The 19,202-nt window shown below is 51.1% G+C and overlaps 6 protein-coding genes across 6 annotated transcripts; 3 read left to right on the forward strand and 3 right to left on the reverse strand.

The window, feature by feature from the left end:
• Positions 1-1,594: 1,594 nt before the first annotated feature.
• NFIA_029550 (putative protein kinase Yak1) lies at positions 1,595-4,662 on the reverse strand (the record flags this gene model as incomplete). Its single annotated transcript, XM_001262419.1, has 8 exons — positions 1,595-2,355; positions 2,407-2,765; positions 2,813-2,932; positions 2,990-3,249; positions 3,302-3,461; positions 3,527-3,726; positions 3,778-4,049; positions 4,110-4,662. 8 exons carry the CDS (start codon positions 4,660-4,662, stop codon positions 1,595-1,597), a joined length of 2,685 nt encoding a protein of 894 aa, XP_001262420.1.
• A 1,776-nt stretch (positions 4,663-6,438) lies between these two features.
• Positions 6,439-10,194, forward strand: NFIA_029560 (DNA-dependent ATPase RAD26; the record flags this gene model as incomplete). The annotated part of the gene is made up of 3 exons (XM_001262420.1): positions 6,439-6,669; positions 6,723-6,796; positions 6,855-10,194. The coding sequence occupies 3 exons, from the start codon at positions 6,439-6,441 to the stop codon at positions 10,192-10,194; spliced, it is 3,645 nt and encodes a 1,214-aa protein (XP_001262421.1).
• A 1,346-nt stretch (positions 10,195-11,540) lies between these two features.
• Positions 11,541-12,173, forward strand: NFIA_029570 (uncharacterized protein; the record flags this gene model as incomplete). Its single annotated transcript, XM_001262421.1, has 3 exons — positions 11,541-11,847; positions 11,906-12,010; positions 12,061-12,173. The coding sequence occupies 3 exons, from the start codon at positions 11,541-11,543 to the stop codon at positions 12,171-12,173; spliced, it is 525 nt and encodes a 174-aa protein (XP_001262422.1).
• A 1,027-nt stretch (positions 12,174-13,200) lies between these two features.
• NFIA_029580 (uncharacterized protein) lies at positions 13,201-14,193 on the forward strand (the record flags this gene model as incomplete). The annotated part of the gene is made up of 3 exons (XM_001262422.1): positions 13,201-13,324; positions 13,373-14,002; positions 14,057-14,193. The coding sequence occupies 3 exons, from the start codon at positions 13,201-13,203 to the stop codon at positions 14,191-14,193; spliced, it is 891 nt and encodes a 296-aa protein (XP_001262423.1).
• A 1,140-nt stretch (positions 14,194-15,333) lies between these two features.
• NFIA_029590 (RNA polymerase II mediator complex subunit MED27 domain-containing protein) lies at positions 15,334-16,486 on the reverse strand (the record flags this gene model as incomplete). The annotated part of the gene is made up of 3 exons (XM_001262423.1): positions 15,334-15,531; positions 15,593-16,246; positions 16,298-16,486. 3 exons carry the CDS (start codon positions 16,484-16,486, stop codon positions 15,334-15,336), a joined length of 1,041 nt encoding a protein of 346 aa, XP_001262424.1.
• A 584-nt stretch (positions 16,487-17,070) lies between these two features.
• Positions 17,071-18,766, reverse strand: NFIA_029600 (cytochrome P450; the record flags this gene model as incomplete). Its single annotated transcript, XM_001262424.1, has 4 exons — positions 17,071-17,240; positions 17,293-17,559; positions 17,612-18,275; positions 18,320-18,766. 4 exons carry the CDS (start codon positions 18,764-18,766, stop codon positions 17,071-17,073), a joined length of 1,548 nt encoding a protein of 515 aa, XP_001262425.1.
• Between the last annotated feature and the right edge of the window lie 436 nt (positions 18,767-19,202).

Consider the following 19,202-nt stretch of genomic DNA (forward strand, 5'->3'; position numbering starts at 1 on the left):
GCGGTTCGAGGGGTTATCGGACGCAAAAGGGGTTCGCGAACTTGTTCAAAAACTGGCCGTATCTGCTGATGCCGGACAGGACGCGCGGGGTGATAAGGTGGTGGACAGGGTTAACGGCCCTCTTGATCTGTTTGCCCGTGCCTGATGGCAAATTCAGTTGTGGTGAGGGTTCCTAGCCGCAGCGAGTTTGGCCGCGCGAGCCACACACGAAATTTAAGCGAGTAGGCACCTAACCGTATATGGCAGTTTGTCCTGTTTGCACCGCCTTTCCCCGCGAGTCTTTGTATCTGAATAGCCTCACAACTAATGATACCTAGCTCTCACACTTTCGTCAGTTCTATACCAATGTTTTGGAGGCTCCCGAAATGCAAATGGGACATCCTAATAGTAATATCATCAAAAGCAATACAGCAGCCTACTGCACAAGCATACCGAGCGCCATCCATGTTGGACTGGGTTCAACATGCGGTCGTGCACGGCCTTAGCTAACACTTTTTGAACTGTGACTCATTCAGACACTACTTAATATGACGGCGAGTTATTATCTTAGTGTTCCGAAACGTGAGTGGCTGGACTTTGTTTTGCCGCTGAAATACTGCAATAACAAGCATGTAGACTCGTGGCTAAAGATTATCCTCAGAACTTCCAATAGCAAGTTACGAAGTACGGTCAATCAAGTTCGAATTTTTGTGAGAAGGCACATCCTGCCGTATAATTCTTGCCAAGGAGATTAAGCTATCTTCCAGGCAGACAGACTGCTTCAGTATGGAACAGAAGGGCACGATCAGCCACTAGTCTGGATCGAGAACTATGTCCTTTCTCTGATATCCATCGGACTTTGACTTTCTAGATTTAGGTATCCAAGCTATAGCAATGGCTCTGTTGAACAGCGATGGAAGGAAGCAGAGGCAGAAAACATCAAAAGACAACAGGGGAATAGAAATTGGCCTTGCCACAAAGATAGCAATGAGAAATGGGAAAGAAAAATTTTAACACGATGGTGAGGTGAGACAGAAACAACCTTCGCAAAAACCCCTATCATGCGACTCATGACCAACGTCCGGGCACGTGACGCGACGATCTCGTTGGGAAAGGTTGCTCAGGGAAGGTAAAAGCAACCAGATCAGGAAGCTCGACTATAATAAAATGGGCCGCCTGCACCGTGGAAAGCCACACTCTAGACTGGCGAATGTATCCGGCCAACTAGACTCAGAGGCTATCTCGTCACGACGAAGGGCCTTGACGTTACAATATAACTTCGTCCCCTTCCGGTTGGACCACTTTTCGAACTGAAGATATAGCCTTTAACAAGTAGTCTCAGGAGATGCACTTGGGGCAGTGGCTGGCGTTGACATGATGAAACTGGCTGACGTCGTAAGAGCCGCCGCAGACCGAAGGGCACGGGAAGGAAAGATCGAGCACGGTACGTTCCAACGATGTAGGAAGATATCTTGGAGTAGCTCTGCGCTTTAAATTGTAAAACGCACTTGGAGCACACTCTCGCTCGAACAAAGCAGAGTTGACGGTAGAAAGTAGCAAGCTCATGTTCCAGATAACAACCAGCATTGACTGGCTGTTTGGATCTTTTGTCTGATCAGTGCCACTGGCTCTGGTTCATATAGCTGTCGCCGCCAAGGACACCGTCCTCGAGAGTCCGAATGAAGTCTCGGTTACGTTGACCGGCCCCTGCACGGCTTCCCCTGCGCCGTTGAGCATTGTTGTCGACATATCCGTCAGGAGGTGGCGGGTAATACGCTGGGCTGGGCTGGAGTCGAATGGGGGCATTCGGGTCCAGGTGGCTGGCAACGCGTTGAATAGTTGGCGGAATTCCTCCTCCCTGATGGTCCATGGTGGATGCGCGTTGGCGACCAGCTCTAGTGGTTGCTTGAGCGTAGAGACTTTGAGACGGTGCATATTGCGATTGAGGCATCTGGCCTGGCATAAGGTTCATTTGATGGCCGTAGCCCGGCGGCTGGGCAGGATATGGAGGAGGGGCGCCTTGCTGATGGCCGGTAAACATGCCGTTGTACATGGGCGGGGGTTGGCCATGAGAGGGTGTATGGAACTGGTTCATCTGCATTGAGTATGCATTCTGGGCCGCTGACTGTGCATGTGCCGCCTGGGCCGCTCGCTGTTTGCTAGCAGCCTCAGCCTGCTGTTGCTGCTGTATTCCAGGTGGAATGGTTTTGTTGAGCGAGGAATATTTCAGATTCATTGGCGGCACGAAGGGCCCTGTAAACTTCTGCTGCGTAATGAAAGGGTGCAGCTTGGCTTGTTGGGGCGACCATCGCTCAAGAGGGTTGATTGACAGCAGTCCACGAACAAAGTCGATGAAAGCAACTCGATTGTTCAATTCTGGACGAGAGGTCAGCGAGTGAAAAGATATAGCTGTCTGGAGAAACGAACCTCGCTCGATCTCGGCTTGCTTCATATTCTTCCTAGGCATTGGATAGCTTCGGATGATTTCTTCAAGCGTGGAAGCCTGGAAATACTTTTTGCTCGGTTGCTCTTTCGTGTTATGTTCCCGGGAGTATTGTTCCAGGCTTTTCAGTCGGTATGTCTTGCGACCGAACTCGTCTTGGGTCTTCTCAAAGAATTCACCTGACTGCTTGCCCATTTCAAGCATCCACGTCGGGGGTAGACCGAGCATTTCCACAATTCGACAGACCTGATTATATTCGGAGGAGCCAGGGAAAAGAGGCAGACCAAGGAAAAGCTCGACGACGATGCAACCAAGAGACCACATATCGATTGCAGACGAGTAACTGCTCGAGTTAGTTTAATGCCAGCGCGAAGAACACAGGGTACGTACGGTAAGCCAAGCAACACCTCGGGGGAACGGTAGAATCTCGACTGGATATACGTATAGACAGTTTGTCGCTCATCGCAAGCAGAGCCGAAATCGATGACTTTGATAATTGGACTCTCAAGACTATGGGAGACCGACGTTAGTCCAGGTGTTTCTCTTCAGGCACAAGTCGCTACTCACTTCTTCAGCAATATGTTCTCGGGCTTGAGATCACAATGAATCAGATGCGCCTTGTTTAGCAGACTCAATGCGTTGAGAAGTTGCTGGGCAAAAACACGGACGAGAGTCGTGCTCAAACCACGAAACTGGTTTTGCTTGATCAATTCATAAAGATTGACACTGAGCAATTCAAAGACCAGACAGAGATGCTGCCGGTGGATGAAAGTATCCTTCAGACGAAGCAAGTGGTGGTCGTCGTTCTTGTCGTATTTGCTGTTAAGCTGCACGGAAGAAGGTTAGAATACTTCGAGTAAACAAACGTTTGGAACCTACCAAGTCCAAGACCGAGACTTCCATCATACTCTGATTGAAGTATGCAGTCTTATTCTTAATGACTTTCACGGCAACAACCTCTTGGGTTTTCAGATTCTGGCACTTGACGACTTGACCAAACGTCCCCTGGCCCAACACGTCGAGAATGAGGTAACGATTCCTTAGAGAGATGTCAATACAGATGGCCTGAAAACATCAGCGAAAGAGTCGCTTGAGAAAACCCACTTGTGACCCGCTTCTTCGCTTCCAAGAATGTCGTTCACATATAGAATATAATCGCTGTCCTCATTGTCATAGCCGTCGTTTTTGACTCCCTTGCTTGGTTTCGTGAGGACACGTCTGGGATTCCGCGAAGACTCGTAATTGAAGCTTGGATTGCAGATACGGTATGTGGCCGGAAGATGGGACGTTAACGCTTGAAGGGGCTATATCTTCATTTAGCAAGAAACTGATTTGGGTGGTCGATGAACACTTACACTAATGAAACCACCTTCTGGATTGGCACGTCTGTATGGAGGCTGCGCATTAATGCGGGGTTGGAGCTCCTGCACCGACTTGATCTTTTGAAACTTCGGCACTGGCCCTCGACCGGCCTGCTTGCTCGCACCCGACATGGATCCCGACCGGGGCGATCTGCCATCTTGTCCAAAGTGAGCGTTGACTTGAGATCCTGCTGAAGGCGGGTAGAATTGGTCGGAGCCCATCTCGGTAGGCTGCAGCGGAGGGAGCCGAGGAGGACGTGACACAGCTATCACAACCAAACTGTTAGACATGAGCGATTCCCAAGTTTATCGGTGAGAAGGCTTACAGGGAGGCGACTGAAATGGCTGAGCGGGCGAGGAGTAGTTCAGAGCTCTGGTCGGCGACCGGCGAGAGTTGTTTGGCCCGGGCGGGAAAGCATATGAGTTCTGAGACTTTCCAGGACTAGTATTGTAAGACAAGGACGGCGACAGAACATTCATCGGGGAGTACCTTCGGGCAGCCGAGGACTCCTCAGGAGAGAAGAATTGAGACGATGGTCGACTATGATGATTCGGTCGCGCAGAGTACTTCGCCCTGTTGTACGGGTCCGCATCCTCCATGGTCGTATCGGCATCGGTGACATAATCGCGGCTACGTGGCGTTGCGGCTGGCGACGACGCCATAGATACCGATTTGGAGTTTGCGCCGGCCGAGGGAGGTTTCGCTGCTGTTCCGGGCGTTTGGAAGGCTTCATAGGTATATCCCACGGGCGGCTGAGACTGTTGCGGCTGACCACCATACTTGGGGCCTAATTGTTGTGGGGTAGACGCCAATCCATTGTTGAACTGCGCAGGACGTCCCATCAAGGGGTCCTGGTACGGCTGCCACTGAGAACCCATCTCTTCGGGAGACCACCCCTCACAATATCTCGAAGAACCCAAGTTGGAGTTGACGATCAAGGATGGACGATCGTCTGTCGCCGTCGACAGCGCACATGCACTGCGATCGAGGGGATGGAGAGCAGTGGGGGCGGCAGACACACGTAGCGCAATCAGGCGGAGACGACGAGGCGGCTCGGAATATTTGGCGTTAGACGTAAATTATACAGTGCTTCATCATCCGAACGACTGATCAATCCGGTGGTGAGGGTTGATTGATAACCACCGGGCGTCCTGTCCACCGAGGGTGGTCGCAGGCTCAATGACGGAGGACGGGTGCGACGGGCTGCCAGTATCTATCGGTGCAGCCAGCTGACTGACAAGCGGAAGGGGATGCAGTAAATAACTGGAGCACGGGGAGGATGTGTGGTAGATTCCAGAGCGGAAGTACACAGTCAAGAAGAAAGACTGTGGAGGATCTGGAAACAATTCCAGTCCGAATGGCCGCTGTGGAATCGCTCGAGCAGGAAGTAGACTAAGTATGCGGAGGGGTTTTAGAAAGAGAGGAAGAAGGCGAAGGTCGTGGAGGTGGAGATAGATGATGCCTCAATCTCGAGGGGAGTGTTGCGCCTGCCTCAGGCTGCGATTGGGCTCTGGTTTCGCCGGGAAAGGCAAAATAGAGAGGGATTGAGGGAATGAGAGCTTGCTGATCTCACGATGATCGATCGGCGACTTTTTATCGACTCGTTATTCTATTTCTACTGTGAACGAGTATGGTGTATCTACCATTGCTCCTGAATTCTGAGGTTTACAATTGTTATTTTCTGCGAATCCAGGGCAAGGCAAGTAAGAATTGTTGCCTGCCCCCTCTCATCCGACGCGAGTAGCCAGCCTCTTGGCTCGATATGTCATCCCTTGAGAAGGACATCAAGCTCAACCCTATTTGGCAACATTTGTGGAAAAGGAGTGGTCTAGCAGGACTTCCCATTCATAAAGCTGGCCTCTTCGGGAAATGAGGTCATTTCCTGCAACCATCAACCCCGTAGCCTAGAGAATAATAATGCCTTGTTTGGCACTTTCAGGAATTATGGTTGTTCGCCGCTTGCAGGATTAGCTGAACCTACTCCGTCAAGCGGACGGCTTCATGAGTTCGTTGTACAGCTCCAGTGTTAAGACAAGGAACGTGGATTTAGGAGTGGTCTCGCAATTCGGCAAATGATCATTCTTCATTACGATTGCCTCTGAAAAGAAGCTGGAACCATGTCACTACTGTATTCTGCTCATAAGGTAGTCTACTACCGATGCCCAAATCTGGCTGAAGAGGAAACTGGGCTGGACCACTGCCAAGGCTCAAGAGAGTGACGTGACCGATGGCACGTGCACTGAAGGCGGTCAATCTAGGCGGCAGTGGGCGAAATCTTTCTGCCGTAGATACCACTGAGAGGATAGCGATGCTTGTCGTGTTCGGCTTCTGCGATCATCATATTAGACAAGCCTTCATCTTCTGTTGGCTTTCTGGATTCTCTTGTGATATTCGTATATGAGAAGGTTGTTTTGGACTCGGATCGTACTGAGCGTCGCGCTTGACTGAGGTCAAGTCCGTCGCCGCCTGGATATCGCTCATAGTTCCTTGACAGCGCCACCTGTTACAGAAATGACGGTGGTGTATTTCTGAGCTGCACTGCTCCGTCATCGTGAAAGCTTGTTATTTGTTGAGTGAACGTGTTGATCTGCAGGTTGTAACAGCTATTGGATTGTCTGAAGAGCCATCCTTGGCATTTCTGTCGTGCTTCAGTCATGGATCACAGCGTGAAGAACGAGGGGGATGGCTCCACTGAAATTGAAGTGGTCGAGACACCTCAGAGGACCGAGGGATTAGATCCCTCCAATACCGCCGAGGTGGCGACAGCGCCTGACTCAAAGCAGCAAGAGGATCCCTCTGCAGTGACCGACGAAGTAAGCCGTCTACGAGAGCTCCAGGCCGATATACGCGATCAGGATGACCTTGAAAGGGACATATCTCGTCAGGTACCAGGCCCGATCCTCCTGATATGAAGTGCTTTATAGTCTGACTCTGCCAGGCCGACAGGTTGCTCATGGAGCAAGCCGACGAACGCGACAAGAAGAGGTTGGAGAAGACCACTCTCGAAAAAGAGTATGCCTTCTGCCATAAACTGATGTCTAGGCTCGGATGCTGATACCTGAATGGTTAGGAAACTCGAGGCCCAGATTCTTAAACTCCATCAGCGTCTGTCGCAGCCAGTTGGCACGTCTGCTCGAGTCCGGTTAGAGAACGAGTTGAGCAATCTAGAATCTCGCAACGCCTCGCTAGAGAATGACTTGAAAGAAATCCAACAACGTATTGACGACAGGCATGAGGGTCTCGAAGCAGGTACTCAGGCAACCGGGACAGGGCGCATGCCAAATGAATCTCGAAGAGATTATCTTATCCGAACCGGGAAGATAACGCCTTTTTCTAGGATGGGCGCAGGCCCGAATGAGGGTCCTCTTGCCAGCCTTCATGACGCTCTGATTGATGCCGAGGATGAACGTGACGAGGACGAGGCGTTGGAGCAACTGAAAGATCGCTCAGCTGTTTCACACAGGAATCTCGTCCGACCCGGATTCGACTTTGACGATGAGAGTACCGATACAAGTATCGCACAAACTCGGCCAAGCAAGAGACGAAAGCTGGAGGGTGGTGCACGCCGGAAGAAGGCCGGTATCAAGCAAGAGGACTCCGATTCCATGGCAGCAGATGAAGGTAATGAGCTTTCTGAAGATAATGACGAGTCGGCAGATTATGTGGCATCTGAAGAACAAGAATCATTGCTGGAGGACGAAGAAGAATTTTTCCCTGACGGAAAGCCAGAGCGACCTGTAGCTCACAAAAAGGGGAAGAAACCTGGGGATGAAATGGAAGATTTCAGCGGATTGGACGACGGCGACGAGAGACTTTATCAATCGAGACTGCAGAGCTGGGTGAGTCGGAGAAGCGCCGCTCGAAAGCGTGCTTCTAAGGCGCTGCAAGCAAAGGAAGAGCATGGGAATACCATTGATGAGCAGGCCTCGACCGAAGAGGATGAATGGTTCCTGCCTCATCCTACAGTACCAGATGTGTCTTATGACAATGGATATCGCTTACCTGGGGATCTCAATCCTTACTTGTTTGACTACCAAAAAACCGGGGTGCAATGGCTATGGGAGCTATACCAGCAGAAAGTGGGAGGGATCATCGGTGATGAGATGGGGTTGGGGAAAACGATTCAAACAATAGCTTTCCTAGCTGGACTGCATTACAGCAAGAAACTGGACGGTCCTGTGATTGTGGTATGCCCTGCTACAGTTATGAAGCAGTGGGTCAACGAATTCCATCGCTGGTGGCCACCTTTTCGTGTTTCCATCTTGCACACGTCCGGGAGTGGCATGGTTAATATCCGGAGCGAGAGCAGCAGAGAGGATGCTCTCCTAGCTCAGACCTATTCTTCTAGTTCGCGGGGATTCACCAGCAACCAGAAGGCAGCAAGGAAGGTTGTTAAGCGTGTGGTGGAAGAAGGCCACGTTTTGGTCACTACCTATTCTGGATTACAAACATACTCTCATTTTCTGATTCCAGTGGAATGGGGTTGTGCAATTCTTGATGAAGGTCATAAGATTCGAAACCCGAACACTTCTATCACCATCCATTGCAAGGAGCTTCGGACTCCGCACAGGATCATCCTCTCGGGTACCCCTATGCAGAATAACTTGACCGAGCTTTGGTCGCTTTTCGATTTTGTGTTCCCGATGCGCCTTGGAACGTTAGTGAACTTTCGGAACCAATTCGAATTCCCTATCCGGCAAGGCGGATATGCGAATGCTTCTAATCTGCAAGTGCAGACAGCTGCCAAGTGTGCAGAGACGCTCAAGGACGCCATCAGCCCATATCTTCTGCAGCGCTTCAAGATCGATGTGGCTGCGGATTTGCCCAAAAAGACCGAGCAGGTGCTCTTTTGCAAGTTGACCAAGCCACAGAGGATGGCATATGAATCATTCCTGAAATCTGAAGAGATGGAATCCATCCTCAAGGGACGCAGGCAGATTCTCTATGGAGTTGATATACTGCGCAAAATATGCAATCACCCAGATTTACAGAATCATAAGCTGCAATCGCATCAACTGGGCTATGGAAATGCGAACAAATCTGGCAAGATGCAGGTTGTCAAATCTCTATTGGAGTTGTGGAGAGACACCGGCCATAAAACCCTACTTTTTGCCCAGCATCGAATCATGCTGGATATCCTTGAGAAGTTCGTCAGGTCACTGTCTGGGTTCAACCATCGGCGTATGGACGGCACCACACCCATACAGAACCGGCAAACCATGGTTGACGAGTTTAATAATGACCCGAATATACATGTCTTCCTACTCACGACAAAGGTTGGAGGGCTGGGAGTGAATCTTACGGGTGCGGATAGAGTCATCATCTACGATCCAGATTGGAACCCATCGACAGACGTGCAGGCCCGGGAGCGAGCATGGCGACTGGGTCAGAAGCGCGATGTCAGCGTCTACCGCTTAATGACCGCTGGAACAATCGAGGAGAAGATATATCATCGACAGATCTTCAAACAATTCCTTACCAATAAGATCCTCAGAGACCCCAAACAGCGCCAGACTTCCTTTCAGTTGAGCGATTTGTATGACCTATTCGCGCTCGGGGACGAGAAGCCAGGTGCCACGGAGACGAGCAAACTCTTTCAAGAAGCTCAGGTTACATTTCAGGGAGACGGTGACGGCAATACTCAACAGCCTACCAAAGCCGAGGACGCCTCATCTGACATGCAAGCCGAAAAGAACGGCATCAGCAAAGTAGTGGGTGTCTCGTCCGTGGAGAGATATCAGGGCGAGTCGGAGCAGCCCAGCGATCAGGAGAAAGGGGCTGGAGGCGTTAAGTCAGAGTCACGCATCATGGAAGGCATTTTCGCTCGCTCTGGCGTACACTCGGCTTTGGAGCACGACCAGATTGTCAACGGCAAACGGGTTGTCCGAGCAGACCCCAAGATCATCGAGGCGGAGGCCAAGAGGGTAGCTGCCGAGGCCGCCGAGGAGCTGCGGCGAGCTGGTGAAGCAGCACGGTCTGTTCCCATTGGGACTCCCACCTGGACAGGTCAATTTGGAGTCGCAGGGAGGCCGGAGGAAAGACCTCTCCCTTCAGCATTTGGCGGACGAAGCAGTACTGCGCGGCGAACGGCGGCCGGCCCCTCGTCAGCGAGCATTCTGGCTAACCTCTCCGCACGGACACCGTCGTCCCGGAGCGCCACGAACAGCCCTGCACCGTCCAGGACTCCCACTGGCGTGGATTTCATGACGATGATTCGAGACTACATCTTGTCGCAGGGTGGAGCCGTTTACACACAGATGCTGATCGACCACTTCAACCGTTACTGTACCACACCCCAGCGATCGGCCGAGTTTAAGGAAATGCTTAAGACAATTGCCGTGCTCGAAAAGGGTGGGCGAAACGGGCGAGGACGATGGTCGCTGAAACCCGAATTCGCCAAGGTGAAATAACAGATCTCGTCGCTCACAGGTTACAGCATGAACAGGAGTTATTGGTTTGGGCCGCGGACTACTTGGTTTGGTTGAGGAAAGGGAAAGGATACCATGGATTATGGCGTTTGGATCATTCATTGTAGATACTTAAGAGTATGCAAATGATCTAATCATAGAGTAACATAAACATCACTAAGCATGCATCACATATTCTCTGAAACATGGCCTTTCGGACTGCCCGATCATGGATAATAGGTCAACTGATGTCACTTCAGGGGTGACTGAACGAATGGAACCGAGTTGATCATGATATCAGTTTGGTCCCATAAGGTAGGTAGTCCACAAATTTCATGACCATGACCCATGGATGTAGGATGATTGTGATAATAGTGACGATCTTTAGCGACTGCGAAACTTCAAACCTCAGCCGAAGATGCTTCGTAATTGTCGTCGATATATTCATCATTCCTTCATATCCTGAATATGGCAAATACGGCATGATTCCGAAGTCTGGATGATGCTCGCCTCCTGTTCCTGTTAGCGTGCATCGGGATGTCGATCACCTTGTGACTGAGTTGGTGCAGCATAGAGGACATAGTACAGAGACTAGGAGCTCAAAGTGTAAAAATAGCACGCCTGAGTTGAGCATCGGCAGCATAGATGTTACACTTACATGTGTCTGCAACAAACTACAATGAAGCATTGAGGATGCTCCGTACTTTGTACTCAGGATTTGGAGTAATGTTCGGCAATGTCTCAGGTTTGAAGCCATCCCCGCTTCATGAATCATTATTTCCCCCCAGCAACCAGTGTCCACTGCGGTACGATCTTACTCTACTCAAGCAATCATCTTGGCTAATTCATTGAAAACCTTGCCGTGTTCCCACTGGCCATTGATCGTCGTTGCGTCGGGCAAATTGTCCAAATCTCCATACTTTAGCCTGAGCTGAACAACTCCATGTGTGGAGCTCATTCTTCCTTGAATTTCTTGGTTGTTCCGGCGATGTGATGTGATGTGTGGCCTGAGAAGAACGGACTCGATTAGTTTCTGCTAGACAGCGTGCTAACAACTAGCATTCCTGCAATGTCTGCAGAAGGTTCTAAATTTTGAATGCCGATCATTGATGAGATGATTTGATTCCCAGTGCCGGTTGGAAACAGTCCGTGATGTTCCACTTAGTGGAGTGGTGATATGGTGGACTGTTCAAGAACATAAATAAAGGGAGGGATATCGCCACATCCATCCTCATCACTGTCACCCTTTCTCTCACATCGTTGTCCACTTTTTTTGTCACTCGTGCTAGTTTCATTGAAAAGCAGTCAAGCAAAATAATTCAATCTCTCGTTCAGTGACGATCATCAGAATGAAGCTGCTTTCTACTCTCACTCTACTGGTTTCCGCAGTGGCGGCCAACCCCATGTTCCATACTGCTCGCCAGGCCACCAACGCCACCAAGCCCTTCCATCTTAAGACCGCAGACGCATCCAACGAGAAACACAATGATTTATACGTCTACGCCTACCACACCGGTGCAGGATTCAATGACGCTGTCCTCACGTCCGATGAGGATACTGCCAGTACGGCGTTCCTGAACGGCACATACACCCAGTTCGACTTTAAGACTCCATTCCCTTGGGGCTTCAATCCGATCGCTGTTACCAACTATGCTCGTTAGTTCCCTGCTCTCCCAAATAGTTCATCTTCGATCCAGAACTGACTTGTTCACAGAATGGGAACCCGTCGAGATCAACGTCGGCTACGGCGCGGAGGGATTCTTCATCAATAGCACCGGCCTGCAGTGGTCAGAGCAACAGGGCTTTGGCGGCTGGCTGGGTAAGCATTTCCATCTGACGGTAACTCTCTGCATGTGGCTAATTCATCAGTGTGCGACTGGTTCCACGGCGCACCCCAGCTCTTCTATATATACCGCTATTACGAACCCAAATTTCCCTCCTCTTGCAGTACCGTCAACCTTCAGGTCGAATATACTTCGTAAATAGACCCGAGGGTGCGGATATTGGCCAGCGGAAGATGTTGCCACCGGATATGAGATGCGCGTGGCGGGAGTCATGATTCCTTAGTTCACTCAAGGGTTTTGGAGGATATGAGCCGCTCCTTACCTGTCGGGAATGACATGTATTGATACGCATCGCACATACGGAAACTTCTTGTTAATGTTAATGTACCTGTAATGCTGCTGTGATGCCAGTCGTTTATGTCATGCCATATCTTTGGATTGTATGGAATAGTGGACCTTCCTTTGTGATTATGATTATGGATCCATTTGTTATGTTCTGGTCAAGGGCAGACGTCCGGTCATTTCTCTAGTAGCACTGCTGGCGACCATGAAGACGATAAATCGAGGATATCCTGATGAGAACATGGTAGTTCAGTTGTTTAACGTGCCAACTAGATGAGATAGAGATGGACAGACTAGGTTCTAGGTGATTATGACCTTCATGTGATGGCGTGTGAATAATTCTAATAGCCAAAAATAGCCCATGTCTCAGTTATGCCCAAACAGGCTAGCCCGCCTCCAGATCCCCTTCTCTAGTCGCTTCGATCGGAACCCCCGTCTGGCATCTTTTCTTGTTAGACCCTTTTTCACCCTTCTCATGACTTGACTTGGCTTTTTCGGAGCACTGCTTGAATTTTGTATCTTCAATTTGGTCATCTCTCTCTACAGTTTCCCATGGTGTGATGCTGTTGAGTTGATTCTCTGACCAGTCACTCGCTTTGTTTACCTGCCGTTCAGCCTCCCCTCCTTGCGACCCGCATACGACACCACCCGATCTGCATGTTTCACTGACCCGCTGCCTTGGAGAAATTTGTTCTACCTGTCCATCTTACGTCCAGACTGTTTTGCCGACGTTGTGAATCGCTCTCTCTCGGTCGTCGACACTCGTTTGTGAAGCCAGAAGCCGATCGGTTGAGGAATAGCCGGAACACTCTCCCAAAATTTTCTCAAGGGACTCAGTCCCTGTATTGCGTGATAGCTTCAGGGTCTGAAGGCATCGTCCATCATGCAGTCCCTCAACTTCCTCTCGTTTTTAAGCCTTCTCCTCCTGCTGGGAACAATTTCCTCGGCTTGGCCATGGCCCCAGGACGGGCTGAACCTGGCACACGGAGAGATTGCGGCCAGAGCTGGTTAGTTTGCAGAAATATTGCTCATTTGTTCGCATGCTGACTTGACAGATACAACTGCATCCGACGAAACAACGACTGATTCTAAGGCGAGCAAGACCGACTCTGCGTCGGAAACCAATACTGCGGACTCAACTGCGACGGACTCTAGCAGTGGAACAGAGACTGCTACTGGAACGGCCGAAAAGACCGGCACACAGACGGAGTCGGGAACAACTACCGAGACTGCTACGGACAAATCGGGCAAGAACAGCAAGACCAAGACCTCTACCAAGTCGACCTCGATCGATCCACGTCTCCCTGCGGGCGGAACGTCGATGTTGATCCCCACCGCGGGTGCCACAACCTATTACAAGATTGGCGACCATGTGACTTTTGCCTGGAACTATACCTCTCTGTCGGTGACGCCGTCTGCGGTGAATGTTCTCGCGACCTGCACCATGAACAGCGCGACCTATACGCTCACGAGCAACATGAGCGTCGAGGCGACTGGAAAGGTGGTGTGGGATACGGGCAAGTACCAGGCGAATGCCACGGTCCCACTGCTGACTGCGACGTACACGTTGTACGTGGTCGACGTGGACAAGGATATTGGAGACACCGCAAGCCCCGGCCACCTTGGCTCGCAGAACGGTTACCTTTTCGGCATGTACAGTCCGCAACCCTATACTCCTCTCAACGGTATGCTCTTATTTTTCTAGGTATATTTGACAAAGTATACTGACCCGAATATAGAATTCAACTGCGCCACCTGCAACAGCGCCCTCTCCGACGTCGAGCGACAAGCCCTCAAGTTCGCCTTTGGCATGGTCATGATCACAATAGCCTCCTTCACGTGGTTCGCCGGTGACTTTGGTGTCTTTTCCACTTGAGCTTCCTCATGAACGTATCGTATGTTCTACAACGACATATTGCATTCGAATGAGCGACTTTTTCCCTTCATGACAATAGCGATGTATCCGCAAGGTTGGGCTGGCGTTTTCTCTTTTGCTTTCTTCTCTCTGTGTATTTGCCATTACGAATAATCTAAAGTGGCGGGGACTGGTATATGCAATCTATTCGATCATCTGGTGTCTATAATGGGCTGTATTAGCATAGAAATTGACATGCATATTATAATTCATCAACTAGTTTACTAGTCTAGAATATAAATATGAATGGAAGCAATTGCATATCAGCCCCATTCTTTGTTCTGATCTGATGACAAACCACTCCATTTGCATCTGCCTATGCCTTGTGCAATCGATACAAAGCAGGATAGGATGGGAGTACCAGGATAGTAAAGAAACAGCCCTGCAGCCGCATGCAATGCGACCTTTGTTTCATGAAGCCATAATCCCAGCTGATGGAATTACTTTATTCTTTATTCTCGTACAGAGGTACAGGTATAAGTAAATCCCCATCTCATCCCAAGCAATGCTGAAGGTGCGGTGCATTCACATATCCATTCGCTACGTGTGTTGATCTGAATCTCCCAACTGGCCTGCTGACCTGACTTCTCCGCTTGCTGTTAAGCTTGTTGCTCTCTCTCGTTTCTAAGCTCAGTTCGCTGCGCTCACTGCAATGCCTTCCACAACACTAGGCTGGATCTGGCCGAAAGACCCCCGGCCAGGTAACCCCTCGCGCTGGCCCCGTCGGTGGCGTCTCTTCGATATCTTGACCAATCGCGGACCGGATATATACGTGGGGAAGATCAAGAGCCGGACGCAGAGTCAGGAGCGGATCAATTGGTCTGGGTGGGAGTGCCGGGAGGGGTGCTGCTGCGTGGGGGTGGACGAGACGCCGTTCCCGTGGGCGAGGCGGGGAGCGTGTGAGCGGTATGATTTTCGGCGGAGGAGGTATGTGGTTCCGGATCATGGGACGTGGTGTGGGGTTGAGTATTGTGATGAGGAGGAGGTGGATGAGAGGGGGAGAAGGAGGAGGGTCCATGTCATTCCGCGGCGGTATTGGGATTGGAGGGGGGTGGAGTATCCGGCTGGGTATTGGCATGATGTTGTGCATGGGGTGCATGATTAGCTGGAGATAGGGCGGGAGGACGGGGAAGGATCGATGCAGGCGGGGTGGTATGCTTCCCAGACGACTGGTTGGCCTTGGGACGATTGGAGGGGGTTGGGTCTGCGCATGGAGGGCAGTTGTGCGGCGTTGTCGGTCATTTTGCCGCATTTCGCGCACGGCGTCTGTTTGATGTCGGAGTAGGAGGCTATCATGTCCTGAATTAAGGGTTAGACGTGTCCCGTTGTATCTGGTGTTAATGTCAATATGTAAACTTACCAGTAGATAGGCAAGATCCCACTGCCGCGGACGAGCATTCAGACAAGCTGCAACCGCCGTTTCCAGCTTTGTCTTCGGTTTCCCAGGAGTCGCCAGTTCCTGAACCCGCCAATCGACCATATCATGTCCATCTCCATTGACAGCCTGCAGTTGAAACGCCATGCCAGCCTTGACAGAAACAACAGTGATCCTGGGCTGGTCCTGAAGAGCCATCACCCGAATACCCGGTAAATCTCGTCGAATGAACGTCTCCACGATCGTCCTCCAGCCGCCCTCAACCCCTTCAATCTTCGCGCGTTCCTCCTCCTCCTCAACCCTCTGCTGCTGCTCCTTCTGCGCCCGCTCCTCCCTCTCAAGCTCCTCAAGAAGAACATCGTAGTCCCGCTCCCACATCCCCGTCGGCTGGAGCAGCTGGCCCCCGTTCTGCTTGATCCGCGCATCCACATGGTCCCAGATAGCTTTCATCTCAGGGCTGCGCCACATAGCCTGGAACTCCTGGACCTCCGCGACGCTCGCGCGTGCCGTCTGCGAGAGCTGTTCAAAGAGCACACGCGGCGATTTTGGCAGTGGCCTCCTCGAAGCCGCCTTGGGGTTGACGATGGGGACTATTGGCTCTATGAGACGCCCAGAGAGTAGAGTCCGTAGTTGGTGAATCTGCACTTGTCAGCTTGAACATCGAATCAACGCAAAGGGGGGAAGACTAACCGTCGCCTCCATCTTCTGCAACTTCGCCAGTGACGACACATACTGCATCTCTGAGGTCCAGGCTTCACCGCTCGAATTGTCCTTCTCAGGGACTTCGGCGGGGTTTGTAGTCTGGGGAGGATGCTCCATTTTAGGGACAATGACGCCTGTCGCTGGGGGTTGTGAACTGGGTTTTGAAGTAGAGGCCATATTGATTGTCTCTTCAGTGGGACGGATGAATGCAGAGCCAGCCGAATTTGCAAAACCTCTTCGCAATGAAAGGAGGTATACACCGGTCACTCCCAAGACGGAAGTGAAGGAGCGATGACAGAGGAGCTGATTGTTTGTTCCGACAAAAGGCCGGAATCGAGATAGTCCTGCTACTTGATTTTGATTTGACCGAAATACGGATCTCACTGAAAAGCGAAGATATCAGGAAGTTGAAGATGCTTTGAAAGATAATTATGGCGCTCCAGTGAGATGCTCTAAGGTGTGAGTGTGTTCTACTCTACCAATAGTTGGGGAAGTGATTCGATGGTGTCGACAGTGGAAATCCAGCCCATCTCTCTTTCGGCGAATCATGGAGATAACCTGCGCCACAGAACCAGCCACGTGTGGCACATCTATCACTTTCCTCTTTGGGATGTACATGGGGGTCTGCCATTACGAACATCAGTCGTCAAGATAATCAGTAGACTATATAGTAGGTACGTTTATTAAACTAGGAAAACTCAGAATTGCTTGAGTCGAGATAATTCAAGTTGTCGTAAGTCGTGCTTCGTTATTCACATCGATCAAAGTGCCTTCGACGAGTACAGTCTAATATATACACCCCTATCATGCGCCAGAGTGAGATTCGTCTGCTGGACTGGCTCAATCAGATCCGGATCCGCGTTCTCAATCCGATCAAATCGCTGAAGTAATTTGACAATCGTAAAGCTGGCCTCCGTGAGTGCGTATTGTTCTGCAGATGTTAGCTAGACAGTAAAGCCTCGTGAAAGTCAGGAGAAACTCACGGCCAAGGCAGATTCTCGGGCCGCCGTTGAAGGGAAGATACTCCCATCCTCGTTTGCCGTTTTCTTCCCAGCGTTCGGGTCGGAACTCGTTCGCGTCGGGACCATAGAAGTCTGTCCGGCGGTGCATGGCGTATACACTGTAGGTGACTACTGTGTCCTTGCGGATGTAGACGGGGGACTTTTGATCCGGCCCACCTCCAACAGGTAAGGTTGTGTCCTTGTTGGCGACGCGGAAGTTGGCAGGGACGGGTGGCAGGAGCCGCAGGACTGGTTTGCTGTCAGGATCTTTCCACTGTGCATTGTGTCGGGGGTAACGTACCTTCATTCAGCACATATCGCAAATACGGAATATCCTTGAGCTTTGTCTGCGTGATCTCCTCCTTGGGGTGCTCGGCGCCGCCGAACGCATCCACAATGGCCTGACGAAGTTTGGTCCACACGTTCGGATGGCGAGCCAGATAAAAGAAGGTCGAGCTCAGCAGGCTGGCGGTTGTATCGCGCCCCGCTAACAAGATGTTGAGCATGTTGTCCCTCAACACCTTCGGATTGTCGTTTTCGGCCGCCAGCGCCTCAGCAAAGATATACCGGCCTCCAGGCTGCTTATTCTCCGAATTCCGCCGTGACTCGAGAGCGAGCTCGACATAGTGGTCGACGACCTCATGGACGCGCTTGTTGGCATCGCGGAACTCCTTGGGGTTGATCATCCAGTAGAAGATGACCGCTCGGGACCTCGCGGCGAGATACTCCTGAGCCTTGTTGAACGCCTCTGCGAAGCCCTCCGCGTTACCGACGGCTGATCTACCCAGAAGGCCGGTGTCTGTGCCAGCGTGCAGAGAGCCCACCGATTCGCCAAAGAGGAAATGAGTCGCCGAATCGATCGTGAGGAGGAAGAACAGCCGCTGGATATCAAACGTCGAGCCGTCTTTCGGAACTAGGTCAATCAGTCTGGAGACGTGGCCGTCCATCAAGTCCAAATCGGCCACCTGAGCAGTTAGCACAGTCTGACGAGATGAAAACAATCACTCACCTGGTCCCTCGTAAACTGGGGTCGTAATAGCGCACGCGCATGCGACCATCCCGCTCCATCCAGCGTAAAAATTCCGTCTCCGAGTAACGGGTAAAACTCCTGGTGTCTCGTGCCGAGCTCGAAATCATTGAACTGGGTCGCGAGCAGAGCCTTGAGATTCTCCGGCTCAATCGTAGATACCAACGGTTGTCCAAAGATCGTCTGCGTAAATGTGTTACCGTACTTTCCATACTGCTCGGCGATGAGCTCAATCCATCTCTTCTCCTTGACGGCGTTTCTCAGTCGTAGAAAAGAAGAGATGCCGAAGATGCCCGCTTCACCTTCGGCGGGGGGCTGACAGCGCAGGGATCGAGCCTGTTTGCGATGCTTGTAGAGTTGCTGGAAGTAACGGAGGACCAAAAAGGTGGCGTATACTGCGCCGAATAGTGCGACAGCAGGGGCCAGCATGGTGTCGAGCCCGGGTGGGTGAGGTTGTACTTGTGAGTGGTGACTTGTGTGACAATAGCAAATATCCGAATGTTAGAATTAGAAATGGTCCAGGTCGGTGTGACCAACGTTATCCATGACCGCAGTGCTCACTATTTATACCACATGCTCATGTCGACTTCAGAGCTACCCCTCAATATGCGACGTTGACAACCAGTATGTTGATGCTTCGGAGGAGAGTGTCCTCGGACTCCGACATGTGGATCGCTACCAAACTTACAGAAAACTCAACGTATTAATGGTCAAAAGAAAACCGATGAACGATCCATCGCAAGCACATACGAAAACGGTTAGACAGAAAGAATGCAAGATGTCAGGCGAAGTTATGCACAGTCTAGTCTCGGCTAGGTCGCAAGCATATATGAAAAAGGCTAGCTACACCCAGGATCGGCCACGC

The sequence above is a fragment of the Aspergillus fischeri genome, genomic scaffold (assembly GCF_000149645.3).
Source record: "Aspergillus fischeri NRRL 181 1099437636261 genomic scaffold, whole genome shotgun sequence".
NCBI lineage: Eukaryota > Fungi > Ascomycota > Eurotiomycetes > Eurotiales > Aspergillaceae > Aspergillus > Aspergillus fischeri.